Source organism: Notechis scutatus, chromosome 13, assembly GCF_049901735.1.
Source record: "Notechis scutatus isolate UNSWTSFEM ecotype Mainland chromosome 13, rNotScu1.2, whole genome shotgun sequence".
Lineage (NCBI taxonomy): Eukaryota > Metazoa > Chordata > Lepidosauria > Squamata > Elapidae > Notechis > Notechis scutatus.
Window position 1 is genome coordinate 7,923,599 of NC_142021.1, and position 15,297 is coordinate 7,938,895.

The following is a 15,297-nucleotide window of genomic DNA, read 5'->3' on the forward strand; positions in this document are numbered from 1 at the left end:
CCTAACAGTGAGGACAATTAGCCAGTGGAACAGCTTGCCTCCAGAAATTTTGAGGTTTTTAAGAAGAGCCTAGAGACAGTCACTTATCTGAAATAGTATAGGTTCTCCTGCTTGAGCAGGGGGCTGGACTAGAAGACCTCCAGGGTCCCTTCCGGCTCTCTTCTCTTCTACTCTACTCTACTCTATTCTGTTGTGGTTAGCCGGCAGCAGGTGCGGACGGCTGAGGAGAGCGAGGACTCAAATGAGGGGCCAGGACCATTAGGGAGAGTACTGCTGCCTTCAGAGATTGTGCGGGCTGGGAGCAGCGATGAGGAGGTTCCCGAGGAGCCTGTGCCAAGTGTGCATAGGATTACTCGTAGGGAAGAGCAGCTACAACAGCAAGGGCGACGCAGGAGTAAGGCTGCAAGGTAATGGCCTCTCCTTCAAGAAGATAAAAGGCAGCTGTGCAGCGAACATTATTTGCAGGAAGCAAAGACGTTTTGAAACTTGAGCCTCGTGAACAATGCAGTATCTTAAGTTGGTTTTTCAAGACTCTTGTGTTGTAAAATATCTCTAGGTAACCTTATCTGTTATTCTTGGCAGCTTCGCACAGTTTTGGTGAGGCTCATGCTTATCAAAGTTCATTAATTTGCAGGAGCCTTTTAACCAGGGATTCGTAAGAATCATTAAAAGGTTTCTGTTCCCTTTGGTTATTGTTTGTGTTATTGGACAAGGGTTTGGGTCAGAACACCTATTCTATTCTATTCTATTCTATTCTATTCTATTCTATTCTATTCTATTCTATTCCATTCCATTCCATTCCATTCCATTCCATTCCTCCTCCTCCCTATTCTGTTCTGTTCTATTCTATTCTATTCTATTCCATTCCATTCCATTCCATTCCATTCCATTCCATTTCTCCTCCTCCCTATTCTATTCTATTCTATTCTATTCTATTCTATTCTATTCTATTCTATTCTATTCTATTCTATTCTATTCTATTCCATTCCATTCCATTCCATTCCATTCCATTCCATTCCATTTCTCCTCCTCTCTATTCTATTCTATTCTATTCTATTCTATTCTATTCTATTCTATTCTATTCTATTCTATTCTATTCTATTCTATTCCATATTTTCCACTCTACTCTACTCTACTCTACTCTGTTTTCTATTCTATCCTATCCCTATGCTCAGGTGATCAAAAGTCAAACGCTTGGCAACCGATTCATATATACGACAGTTACACTAACACCCCCCCCCGGGGTCACATGATCCCCTTTTGCAACCTTCTGACAAGCAAAGTCAGTGGGGAAGCCAGATTCACTTAACAACCGTGTCACTGCAGTGATTCACTTAACAACACTGGCCCCCAAAAAAGAAAAGAAAAGGTCGTAACATGGAGCAAAATTCACTTGACAAATGTCTCACTTAGCAATGGAAATTTGGGGGCTCAATTGTGGTCATAAGTCAGAGACTACCTGTCTTAACTTAGTCTGGAGGGAGGGGTTTAGTTTCTACTAAGCCTGCTGTTGTTCTCATGATCCTTTTGGTTTCTATTCTCCGTTCGCTAACAAAACAGAATGCTGGAAAATTCTCGTTGTGCTGTGGTGCAGAAACATCTCTTTGATCACTTAAAAAACACACAAACACACACACACACACACACACTTTTGCAGCCTGTTTATTTTTTTTGCCATCCCGCAGAGGGAGGGGCTGGTTGAGGAAAGCTTGCATGCGATAAAAATTGCAACTAGAGATTGGCTCAATTTATCAGCGGAGGTTGAAGTGGTTTGCTGCCATAAATAATCAGTGAATCTCCTGAGCGAATGATATATATCCGCATGCTGGGAGCCAGCTCCATAAACTTAAGATTTTGCTGGAGGAATTGACTTTTCCCAGGCTGGAAAGCCGAAAGCTGATAAGGGTGAGCCATCTATCGGCAGCTTTGGCAATATAGTCCTGAAAAGCTTGAGGTGTGCTAGGGAGAATACTTGCCCTTGGGTACTTGGCTGGGTTTCTTCTTTTTTTTTTTTTGCAGACGTTTCATTCCCCAAACTAGGTAACCTCAGTGCTTTTGTCATCATCAAATAACCAATCTCAGAGAGCATCATAGACCCCACAGTCCTCTCCTCCTCCAGTCCTCCTTCTTCCTCCTCTCTCTTCCTCCTCCTCTTTCTCTTCCTTTTTCCTCCTCCTCCTCTTCCTCCTCCATTCTCCTTTTCTCCTCTTCCTCCTCCTCCATCTCTTCCTCTTCCTCCTCCATTCTTTCCTCTTCCTCTCCTCCTCTTCCTCCTCCATTCTTTCCTCTTCCTTTTCTCCCCTTCCTCCGCCTCCTCTCCTCTTCCTCCTCCATTCTTTCCTTTTCTTCCTCCATCTCCTCCTCCTCCATTCTTTCCTCTTCCTTTTTCCTCCGCCTCCTCTCCTCTTCCTCCTCCATTCTCCTTTTCTCCTCTTCCTCCTCCTCCATCTCTTCCTCTTCCTCCTCCATTCTTTCCTCTTCCTCCTTCCTCCTCCTCCTCCATTCTTCCTCTTCCTTTTCTCCCTTCCTCCGCCTTTCCTCTTCCTCCTCCATTCCTCTTTCTTCTCTTCCTCCTCCATCTCTTCCTCTTCCTCCTCCATTCTTTCCTCCTCTTCCTCCATCTCTTCCTCTTCCTCTCCATTCTTTCCTCCTTTTCTCCTTCCTCCTCCTCTCCCTCCTCCTCCATCTCTTCCTCTCCTCCTCCATTCTCTTCCTCCTCCATTCCTCCTCTTCCTCCTCCTCCTCTCTTCCTCCTCCATTCTTTCCTCTTCCTTCCTCCGCCTTCTCTCTCCTCCTCCATTCTCTTTCTTCTCCTCCTCCTCCATCTCTTCTCTCCTCCTCCATTCTTTCCATTCCTCCTCCTCCTTCTCTTCCTCCTCCCTCCTCCTCCCTCCTCTTCCTCCTCTCATCTCTTCCACTTCTCCTCCATTCTTTCGCTTCCTCCTCCTCCTCCTTCTCTTCCTCCTCCATTCTTTCCTCCTCTTTCCTCCTCTTTCTCCCCTTCCTCCTCCTCCATTCTCCTCCTCCTCCTCCTCCTCTCATTCCTCCATTCTTTCCTCCTCCTTCCTCTTCCTCCTCCTCCATCTCTTTTCTCCTCCATTCTTTCCACTTCCTCCTCCTCCTCCTCCTTCTCTTCCTCCTCCATTCTTTCCTTTTCCTTTTCTCCTCTTCCTCCTCCTTCATTCTTTTCCCTCCTCCTTGTCTCCACTTTCTCCTCCTCCTCTTCCTCTCTTTCCTTTTCCTCCTCTTCCTCCTCCTCTTTTCTTTCCTTCTCCACCTCTCCTCCTCCTCCTCCCCTTCTCCCCCTTCTCTTCCTCAAACCCCACTTCCTTCTAGCACTGGTGATGTTCCCTGGTTGGGTAATGAAATGTCTGCAAGAAAACCACCAAGCTCAGAGAGCACCAGGGACTCCACAGTCCTCCCCCTCCCCCTCCTCTTCCTCCTTCCCACAAACCCTACTCCCTTCTAGCACTGAAGATGTTCCCTAGTTCGGTAATGAAACGTCTGCAAGAAAACTACCAAGCACAGAAAGCACCAAAGATCCCACAGTGCTTCCTCCTCTCCACAACGCCCACTCCCTTCTAGTACTGATGATGTTCTCTAGTTGGGTCGTGAAACATCTGCAAGAAAGCAACCAAGCTCAGGAGGCCCCAAGGATTCCTCATTTCAACCCTGAGCTACAATGATTCCCCTTTATTAAGACCTGCCCTGTTTCCGTCTTTCTTTGCTCGATTTTGATGTGCTAACAGCATCTACCTGCTTGCTCTCTCGCCTACCTGCAAAACACGTTTCCAGGTTTTCATGATGAATGGTGCCAAGATCTGATCTATTCTCCCAACTTTTTTGCTTTGAGCTGGTGGAATTTCCCCATGCAATAGTCTTGGCTGTTCCACTGGCGCCCCAATTTGTGGTTTAAAAGTGGCCAAAAATAAACCTGCAGTTTTACCTGTCGAAAAAGGGAAGGTGCATTTAGACTTTACCGTTATACTACTAGACGAAAAACATCCGCATTTAAGCTGAGCCTTTACTCTATTTAAGCTCAACAAATATTAGGGAGTTAGTTAATTTCCCTCTGAAGGTTTTATGGTACCGAAGATGGATGTCTAGTTCATACCACTGCATATATTTGACTAATTAACTTTTCATTTGTTTGGGGACGAGTTTATTATGCACATCTATGCAGATAATTTTATTCTGCTGATGGACTTTTTTTCCTCCTTCTACAGCATGTTTTTCCTTCAGTAAAAATTGGGTGGTTTGTTGATTTAGTTTCCCCACCCCTCTTCCTTAATTCCATAGGTGTGTGTTGACATTGAGTCCTATTTATGGTATGGTAATTTTTGTTTTTGTTTTACATCTATTTGGTTCTTGAATGCAGTTGGTGATAATCCCGGGAGGATAAAAATAGCAGACATGGATTTTACAATGAAGGAGATGTGATTAGAATATATAATGGTTGATTCAGTGAAATATATAGGAAAATATTAATAAACAACTGATGCAATTGGCACAAGAAACTGGGCTAATTTAATATATTGGACCCATCTTAGATGCTTCTAACATTGTGGATAGAAGCGTCGGGAAGGGAGTAATCAAATTCTCACTGGATAAATTGAATTTTCTTGTCTTTTAATTATTTGAAGGCAGAAAAACCAAGCTATTCCAGGGCAATTCCATGTCTCTCTCTCTCTCCTACCTTCCAGCAAAAGATTTTCTTCATTGGATCTTAGCTGCTAATTTCAAAAGTGTTTTTGTTGTTGTTGTTCATTTTAAAAGCAGATAATTTGATCAAATCTACAAAAAAAAAAAAAAAAAAATCTGTGCTGGAGTCCTCCCCTCGCTTTTCTTAACCAGTGTCCCTACTGCAGAAATGTCATCAGATTATTTTAAGAAAAGAAAAATAGTTTGCTGATTTCTTGAACGAGGGAAGGAGAAATCTTGCTGGACTGAAGATTGACACAATATTAGAACTAAATCCATTTGCAGAGCGGCAGAGGTAGAAGTAGAATGACCCATAAGGATCCCCATTTCAAAACAACTTACCTTATGTGCAGCCAGAAACTGAAAATAACATTTAACTCAGTACGGTACTTAAGCAAAATGGTTCAGTTGAGATCTGCATATGCGGGACTGATTGGGGTAGATTGCAGGGGTGACCCCGAGATATAATTTTATCATATTTTACCTCTTATCTTAAATGATTGCATTTTATTCCAATTTCATTTTAAGACTGTACTTTATTCCAGTGTCATTTTAAATCGTACTTTATTCCAATTTCATTTTAAATTGTATTTTATTCCAATTCCATTTTATATTGCTTTTTATCAAATTTCAGTAATCATCTGTTTCTGGAACTCTTGCACTTTGATATGACCCAAGGGCTAATCATTAAATAAAGATGTAATTGATGTTAATAACTATGTGCAAATAAAGGATAGAGGATAAGTAGAACTGAATCAAAGATTTAAGTTGCCATTTTTTGCAAGGAGAACTCTTCCTTCTTCTTCTACTTCTTCTTCTTCTATTTTTATCTTTTAGCACCAATAACGGAGATGTAATTTACTATTATGGAAACAAAGGAGACGCAGAACCTCTCTTCTTAAATCCCGGTGGGTTTAATTAAAAACAAAACAAAACACGGTTACCTTGAATTTATTTAAAGCAGTGGTTTGGCTGCATACCTGCATGTGTATTTTGCCATGACGGACATGAAGACAAAGGGATATACGTCATCTTTTGGGAGATTCAGAAATGGGCAGCTACTGTTTGCTCTGGCAATTACCTTGGCAATTTTAAGACTGGTGGACTTCAACTCCCACAATTCCTCAGCCAGCTGAACTCCCAGTTCTGGGAGTTGAAGTCCCACCTGTCTTAAACTTGCCAAGGTTGGACACTCCTGGTCCAGACTGTTGACTGCAATCCAGGAAGAGTTCTATTTCTAATGTTCAGTTTTGTTAACATTGCAAGTTTGAAGATGACTTACAAGTTGGGATACATGTGGATGGTTTTTCACGTGGATGATAAAAAGAGTCGTTGGGTTCAACACCTCTGGAGAACAATACATGAGAGGTAGTCTTCGACTTACAACCGTTCCTCTAGTGACCAAAGTTACCCTGGAGAAAGTGAGTCACGGCTAGTCCTCACACTTACAACTGGTGCAACATCGGCACAGTCACATGATTAAAATTCGAGCAACCTGCATCTATATACGATGGTTGCAGGGTCCAGGGTGGTGGGATCGCCATTGGCCACTTTCCCAGCGTTGTTTCCAACAAGCAAAATCCGCTTAACGTCTGCTAGCCACCTTGCTTAGCGACAGAAATAAGCCCTAATGAAGAGGCAACGTTACATAAAAAAAAAACTCAGGTAGTTTCCTCTTCCCCTCCCCTGCCCCCAATAATTTACATAAGTTATACAAGGAGGAGAAAAGAACCCCGTTCAAATTTGCGAGGTTGTGTTTTCTAATGATCCAGTTTAATCAACGTAGTTTGAAGCCTCTCTGGAATCTGTTTCTGATCTGATCTTCCTGGAAAGATTGACATGTAGAAGAACTCAGGACGTTGAGAGCAGGTGACATTGTGACATTATGGCCTTGTGGACAACCAACTAATTATGAGCTAGCAATGTGCGGCAGCAGCCAAAAAAGCCAATGCAATCCTAAATTGCATTAAACAGAGGGATGCAATCAAGATCAAGCGAGGTACTAATACCACTCTATAAAGCTTTAGTAAGACCCCACTTGAAATACTGCATCCAGTTTTGGTCACCACACTGTAGAAAAAATGTTGAGACTCTAGAAAGAGTGCAGAGAAGAGCAACCAAGAAGATTAGGGGACTGGAGGCTAAAACATACGATGAACGGTTGCAGGAACTGGGCCTGGCTAGTCTAGAGAAGAGAAGGACCAGGGGAGACAGGAGAGCAGCCTTCCAATATTTGTGGGGCTGCCACAGAGAGGAGGAAGGGGGTCAAGCTATTTTCTAAAGCACCCAAAGGCCAGACAAGGAACAATGGATGGAAACTGAACAAGGATAAATTTTCTGACAGAGCAATCAACCAGAAGTTCCTTCGGAAGTTGTGGGAGCTTCATCACTGGAGGCTTTCAAGAAGAGACTGGAGTGCCATCTGTCAGAAATGGTGCAGGGTCTCCTGTTTGGGCGGAGGGTTGGACTAGATGACCTACAAAGCCCCTTCCAACTCTGATAACCTGGTAATGTTCTGTTAATTGTAACACAAACCACAGGCAACCCCAAAAGGCCAATCTTGCATTGCAAAGGCCAGTATTGTCATTCTGCAATGCCGCTTCTCCCTTTGTGTATATATTTGAGGCCTTTTTTGCGATAACCCAGCTCTGGGAACAAAACAAACAGGGGATTCTTTTAATCAAACAGCCCTAATAAACCTTTTTGCTGGGTAAGATAACTGTGAGCCTGTCTTTAGCGTTTTCCATTTGCAGTATTCTGTTCCTAGCAAAGTGATTTTTATCATACACCTGTGGTGTCAAGACTTTTATTTCCCGGGCTTATCTGTGGCAAAACTACAGGGTTGTGGATAAAAAAACCTCATTGCTGCATTGAAGCATATCTTTTTTTAGCAAGCTGTTCCAAACATACAAACCCTCCGGATTATCCAGGGTATATTTTCTATCATTTTATTTCCCCAAAAGCAAAAATCAAGTGAATGCATATCTTGCTGTCTAGTGAATCATCCCTCTTTTTTAACCCCGTAAACTCAAAAGTGGCGTCCCAAGAACTTCGCCCGTATCCCAGCGTTTTTAGTTCCCGAAAATTGAGTTGCGCGCACGATGGACCAATGGTTCATGCGTGGCGAGAGTTGGGCTGAGACGAGCAACATCGCCACGGTTTCCATGTTTCGTAGGGAGCTTAATTGTTGTGGGTGTTGTGAACTTGTCACCCGGGTGAGCAGCTTCCTTGGGCTTCATTGCAAAACGCCTGAAGGTAGATTTGATCTCGCCACACAGGGGTATACGGCTTGAGCAACTCTTTGCTGGATACGCCTTGGAAGAAACTTCAGTACGGAAAGCAGCTTTTTTCAGATGTCATCAAGCACAGCCAGAACCTCCAGAAAGAAGACCTGGTCCAGGAACTGATTAAACTGTTGAATAACGAGGACCCGTAAGGCTCTGCCATCTTCTCTTGTCTCAACTCATAAAATATTTCTATGGTCTTTTTAGAGTTGCCAATAGAAAAGGAGAGGGAGCAGTGTGGGAGCTTGGAAATTGAAAGTGCATTCCATAAATGTTTTCAAAGATGGTAACTAGGTGACTGAAGCTTCTGCCATCCAAAATTCTAACGGGAGAGCATGATTGATGACTCCTGGCTATGGAGGTGTCCCATTGGAGAATATGAATTACGATACACCCAAGGGGTCAGGGGAAAACCAGGGTCAAGGGTGACCATGAATGATGTGCCTCAGAGTCGGCTACACCCAGGCAGTATCGGACATGTTAACTCCCAATAAATCCTTTGAAGTTTTGGAAGTTTGTCTCAAGACAAGTGGGGGTAATTGCCGGAATCCTGACATCTTGCTCTGTTCCAAACCATTCTCTGCAGATGTCCAAGGGTGTGAGATATTGAGAGTTGTAGGCCACCAACATCAGTAGAGTCAAAACTTCCCCTGCCTTGACTTACAAACTGACTTACTTGCTGACAGGGCGGTCCCCATTCCAGAATCAAGGACATTTAGCACGCGATTACATGCCTTTGCAACAGACTGAGCCATCTTTACCTTGGTCAGGTTTATGTAAGAAGGCACCATGACATCCATCCATTATTATGAGGTCAAGGAGCTTCTGGCCCGTGATCATCATCATAATTTAACAACCCTGTAATCCCTTGCGGGGTGGAGTCTGGGAAACTGAATGGAGCTAGCAGAGTGTTTCATAGCCGGACGCTCTTCCTGTTGCCACTCTGGGAGTGTTTGTTCAGCAGATATATTCTTATTGTGCCCAGCGGAGAGAAATTATCTGCCTCTATCTAGGATCGAACTCATAGTCTCCTGATTGTGAGGCGAGAGCTCCACCTCTAGGCCACTGCATCACTTACAAGATTACCCCCTAAGCCATCAATAAATACCCATCTAAGCACAGGATAGTGGGGAATTTCAGTTCCACAATCTCTGATTTGGCTTCTTTTTCGTCCAGTCAGCTTCCAGACCCTGCAATGGAGGACCAGGGAAAGGATTACGTCCTTCCGTTCCTAAACAAGTATGCAGCTCTGTGCGTCCGATGTCCAGGTTATGGAACCAGGTAAGAGGAATATTGCATTGTTCGAATTATATTTTAACCTGTGAGCAAATGGCAGCCCTCTCAGATGACAGCTAATCCTTGACTTGCAGCCTTTCGTTTTGTGACCTTTCGAAATTAAAAAAGCACCAAAAAAAATGAATGAATTAATGAACGAACAAATGAACAAGCAGGAAGGGACCATGGAGGTCTTCTAGCCCAGCCCCCCTGCTCAAGCAGGAGTTACGATCGATCTTGACACTTAACTATGGTGGCAGCATCCCCACAGTCATGTGATCAGAATCTGGGCATTGGCAATTGGTCTGTATTTACAACGGTTGCAGCCTCTGCAATCACGTGGTCACCTGAGCCGTGGTGGCGCAGCGATTAGAATGCAGGAGTGCAGGCTGACTGCCATTTGACACCACTTAGAAAGGGCTGTAAAGCACTATGAAGAGGAATATAAATCTAAGTGCTATTGCTACCCCTTCCTTCCTTCCTTCCTTTTTTCCTTCCTTCCTTCCTTCCTTCCTTCCTTCCTTCCTTCCTTCCTTCCTTCCTTCCTTCCTTCCTTCCTTCCTTCCTTCCTATCCCTTCCATCCATCCATCCATCCATCCATCCATCCATCCATCCATCCTTCTATGGTGCACAGTGGTTAGAATGTAGTATTGCTGGCTAATTCTGCCCACTGCCAGCAGTTTGATCCTGAATGGCTCAAGGTTGACTCAGCCTTCCATCCTTCCGAGGTGGGTAAAATGAGGATCCAGATCGTTGGGGGCAAGAGGCTGACTCTGTAAACTGTTTAGAGAAGACTATAAACACTGCAAAGCGCTATATAAGTCTAAGGGCTATTGCTATTGCTATTTGCAACCTTCCCAGACAGCTTCCAACAAACACAGCCAGTTGTGGAAGCCAGATTTGCTTAATCCACTGCATGATTCAGTGAGTCACTGCAGTGATTTGCTTAATAATCGTGGCAAAAAAAAAAAAAAGAAATTGGCTGTGACTTACTTAACAACCACCTTGCTTAGCAACTGACATTCTGGTCCCAATTGTCATAAGTCGAGGAGTAAACCTATAGTAGTTTACAGCAAGGAAAGGTCCACCCAGATTCTACTGCTGGCAGACACCAGATAGGGAGGGTGTACTTTTCTGGCATTTTTAATAGAGAATCGGTGAGTATGCGTATACCTGATGTAAATAGAATTTATGTACTCTGCATTAAAAGGAAAAAATCCCATCAAGATCCCCCCAACCCAGGAAGAAACAGCCCATCCCTCAAATTAAATTGCTGCTCCGTAAAGCCATTGTTTGCTCCAGATTTATTAGGATCTCTGCAAAAGAATTGACTACACTGAGACTTTGATAAACCTATTTCCAACGTACGTTTGGGGATAAAATAGGCACTTGCTGCCATAGATCAAAAGATGAAACAACAACAAAAAAAAGAGCTTGGTGACAAATACCCAACAAGAGTCACAATTCGTGGCCTGACACGTCCCGCAAAGCAAATTTCCATGCACAGAAATTTGAAGGAAGACTCTTTTTAATTCTGGCCCAAACCTATCCGGAAGACATGGTGATTTCAATTGATTGCCGTTATAATTTATTGATTACAATTATTAATGTCCTGCCTTTCGGGGATAGATGTCCAACCAAGCCTTGAAAACAAGATAAGTGATTATAAATCAAAACCCAATATTATCTGGAAGCAAAGAGGCAAACCTTTGCTTTGGTTTAATCTGTCTTCCTTCCTCCCCTCTTCTTTGTTCCAGGAAGGTGTCATAAATCCTGGATTTGGCCCGATATAAAGACACAAACAAGGACAAAGTTGAGCTTTCTCCGTTGGGAATTGATTTGGTGGGGCGGGGAGAGTGGATGGAAGTGCCAGCAAAAAAGGAGAAAAGAGCATTCTTTGGTACCCAGGTGATAGAACTGGCACAGGTTCTGCAAAGATTGGAAAACTGAGTTAATATAAAACAGCAGGAGAGGTCTCTTACGTTAACTGAGTTTGTGCCAAGTAGAATTTATTTCCAAGTTTGCCAGAACACAAGAATTTTATCCGGGACTTTCATTTTACCTCTTTCTGGAAGTGGCCGATTCTGGCAGTGGTTGTTCTTACCTAGGCTCCCAAAAGCAGGAAGCCGACTCCTCGTCCTGATAAAACCCCTTTTATTTAGGTTAAAGTGAATTCCTCTCATTCACTTTCCAGCACAGTCCCAGCCAACAGCCTTTCAAGAGATTGCACAACTACAGACCTTTATCAGGCTGGGAGATTCGCCAGGCCGATATCTCCCAAACACCATGCTGTAGCAGACAATACTTGGCCAGGAGTCAGGAACAGATCTTCACCCTAATGAATTGGACTAATTGTCTCTTCCAAACACCGCTCCCTTTCCGCTCCTCTTTTGTTCCCTATCGGAGGGGCCATCCACCTGTGGTTTTACTCCCAAGTCGAACCTTGTTCCTTAGCTATTCCCTTCTCCTGGCAGCTCTGCACATGCGCACACTGGGAACAGGCTCCAGCTGTTCTTCTGCCCCACTGATCTCCGACTCCGAAGGCAGCTGATAACTGTCAGACAGCCCTGGCCACATCCATGCCTCCAAACAGCCCTCAGCTCTCCCACATACTGACAGGATGCTGGTAGGCACAATCTTGTCCCCTTATTTTCCTCCCAAAAAACTAAGCCCGACCACATAGTTTTGTAGTGGAGCACGGGCATCGAGCTAGTCTCTAGTAAAATCGGTCCAAAGGTCCAGAATTCTACGATGTAAAATGGATGGAGGCAAGATTTTAAATTGCCCCCCCGTTTTTTTTTTTCTCAACCCCATATTCATCTGTCTCCATCTGTCTCTGCTTGAAATAAATCATCTACCCTCTCCCTCTGGCCTTCGGTGGAGCAAATCCTGACTGTTTAGGGAGAGCATTGAAAAATTGTTAATAACGCTCGGGGTGGTTTTGAACCCTAATGCCTCTTTTATATCCTTTTAGCTTTTAAACTGCAATCGAATTTGTTGCATTAGTGTGACTCATGTTTTTTTTTTCTTCCCTCTTGGGGTGGACTGCTTTGGGTCCTAAAGGCAGAGCATAATACAGGTAGTCTTCCACTTACTACCACAATGGAGCCCCAGATTTCTGTGGCTAAGCAAAACGCTTGTGAATTTTGCCCCATTTTATGACCTCTCTCGCCGCCATTGTTAAATGAATCGCTGCAGTTGTTAAGTTAGTCGTTAAGTGAATCTGGCTTCCCCATTGACCTCCATCCTTGGAAGCTTTCAAGAAGAATCTGGACTGCCATCTGTCAGAAATGGCGTAGGGTCTCCTGCTTGGGGGGGGGGGGAGGGGCTAGATGACCTCCAAGGTCCCTTCCAGCTCTGTTATTCTGTAAGACTTTGCTTATAGGAAGGTCACAAAAGGACCTCGGGACACTGCAACCGTCATAAGTACATGCCAGTTGCCTAGTGTGATGACCCGAGGCGTGGCACAAAAATAACAAAGTCACAAAAACAGATAAATTCCCTTTAACGCCTCCAACTTGGCCCCCAATGTCCAGTTATCCTCGGATGGAGATCAAACTCTTCCAAAAACAGTCTACAAAGGGAAGAAATGCAGTCCGAACCCAAAGTACAGATAAATTAGAAATTAAAGAAACCAACACAAACCACGCTGAAGTAATTAACATGACAGGCCAGCATAATAAATTGCAGGCTTCCAAAAGAGAATGAAGCACACATAGTTGGGTGGATGCCAAAACACAGATAAGCCTCGACAAAGATAATGCACGCTTTGCTTCCAGCAAGGTGCTGTGTGTGCAAACGCCCTTCTTATATCCTGTTCTCCCAGCTGCAACTAATGAAAGGGATCAGGGCCTTTTCCTCTCCCATAAGACATGTTGCTCCCTTCTCCGTTCCTCTCTGCGTGCCCTTGGATGAAGAGGGGATGGCCCTGGGTCTTCCTCTGAGTGCCCAGCCAGACTGTGCCCATCCCCCGTGTCTTCCACAGCCACCAGAGCCTCACCCTCACTCCCTGTCAGCTGCTCAATCTCCCCCTCAGAATCAGACTCCAACAAGGGCATGACACCTAGCTTTTGATATTTTGACCACATGACGGTGGGGATGTACGTGTGAAAAACGGGTCATAAGTCACTTTTTTCAGGGCCACTGTAACTTCAAATGGTCACTACATGAACTGTTGTAAGTGTTATGCTCCCATCAGCGTCTGAATCCTAGGAGGAAGACGAACAGCCGTCAGGGAGCAGGGGATTGGCTGCATTGGCTGTAGAGGTAACGGGGAAAGGGCAAAGTCAGACTCGGCAGAGCAGGGGAGAGGTAGAACAAGGGAGAGAGGATTCAGATAAAGACCAAGGCCCGCCCACCCCTCATCCCCTCATGGGTGGCGTGGCTTCCGAGGAAGGAAAGGGCCCCGATTCCCTTCACAAGGCACACCTGCGGATGGAGTTTAAAGGAGAGGCAGTTGAGAGGGCCGTTTGTCGGGAACAAATGCTGAATTCATCTAGTGTTAAGAGTTGTGGCCTGCATTCCTGGCATTCCTCCTGATTGTGTGAATTATTGCCGTGCTTCTGTGTGCTTATCTTGCCTTGCTGAAATTATTGGACTCGTTATCTTGCCCTGCTGGAGTGATTGATTGCCGTCATTCTGCTTACAGCATTTGAACTGGAGTATCTGCAGCCAAAGGCTGTTGCAGGTTTGTGGGAGAGTTTTTATCCAGGCCGGAGAGTAATCGGGACGTTGGGGGTAAAGTTGGAACAAATAAAGGGACTCATACCTGTTAACTGGCTGTGTTGCCTTTGTGCCACGCCCCGGTAAGTCAAAGACCACCTGTACCTGTGTCTTTTCTTCTCTTCCCCCTTTTTCAGAGCTAACACAGTCATTCTCGTCGACGGGGAAGGACATGTCACCTTCACCGAACGGACCATGCTGAATGCCGATATCACCCAATGGAAAACCAGCACATACCAGTTTCAGCTGCAGATATAATCACACTTTCCTACGCATAAATTGGAAAGATGAAGTAAGAAGAAGAAAAAGAATAGCCGGCCTGCCGGGCAAGAACCCAGTCAGCATTTCGAGAGAGCGGCTTCTCTTTTAACGTTGCCTAGATCACTGTAGCATTCATGGAAGAAAAAAAAAAAACTGAAACAAAACTATTTTTATGTGTGTGTCTGCACAAAAATCCAGAACAGAAGCATTTGAATCGAAAAAGCAGACTCTTTATCTAAAAACAAGCTCGTTTTTGTGCTGGTTTTGCAGGGGGGTTGAGGGAAATCCCGTATCTCACTGAGCGGAAAACCCCACAATTATTTGACTCGCTAATGAAAACCGCAGAGAACTTTGGAGAATCATGTATGGTAAAACACTCCTATTTTTCCACCTTTCCTTTGACCCGCAGAGAGTTGGAAGGCCAAGCGATGAAATGACAGAGTGAAAAAAAAGTCATAATTCAGTATCCGCCATGCTGTGCTATCTTTTAATAGGGCAGCATTAGCTATTTGTAAGCATTTGCAATTGTGTGGAATGTGGGGTTGTTTTTTTTACAGAGGTGCCTGGGAGAATTCTGTGTCCTCGCAGTTACTGGACCTATGGAAAAATCCTTAAAATCAGATCATTGTTTCTTCCTTCCTTTCCCTGGCCATATAACAAAACCTGGTGTGAAGCCAGGTTTTGTTATATGCCCTGGACTGATTCATCAAGAATCTCGTTTATTCCAAATTCCTTGGGGTTTCTTTTAAAAATTACTTTAAAGATTGAGCGATGTTCTATCTGGAAGTCTTGAAGCAGGAAAAAAGGGGGGAAAACATAATAAAAGGAGTTACAGCTGGAGAGAACTCTGATTTAGCTAAACCACCTCCCTTTGCTGTTTTCGGGAGTGTGGAATATGTGCGCGTTTTGGTGTTACGACATTTGTGGAAATGACAGCGGTGTCATCCTCATGCCCTGTGGAAAGCTGATCATGCTTGTCTAAGACTTAAATTCTTCTTACACTCCCCAAAGGACCTTTTTTTTAATGCCTGTTTTTTACGTCCGCCTAGGAGG

At 44.2% G+C, this 15,297-nt stretch overlaps 1 protein-coding gene across 1 annotated transcript in view; it reads left to right on the plus strand.

Annotated features, from left to right (window-relative positions):
* Positions 1 to 14,710, plus strand: part of TANGO2 (transport and golgi organization 2 homolog) — a 52,562-nt gene extending 37,852 nt beyond the window's left edge. The window contains exons 7-10 of the mRNA XM_087942902.1: positions 5,539 to 5,609; positions 7,980 to 8,133; positions 9,162 to 9,266; positions 14,121 to 14,710. Of these exons, the coding sequence (XP_087799028.1) occupies positions 5,539 to 5,609; positions 7,980 to 8,133; positions 9,162 to 9,266; positions 14,121 to 14,241 (451 nt within the window). The 3' untranslated portion in view covers positions 14,242 to 14,710. The remainder of the gene's footprint in view (positions 1 to 5,538; positions 5,610 to 7,979; positions 8,134 to 9,161; positions 9,267 to 14,120) is intronic.
* Positions 14,711 to 15,297: the final 587 nt, after the last annotated feature.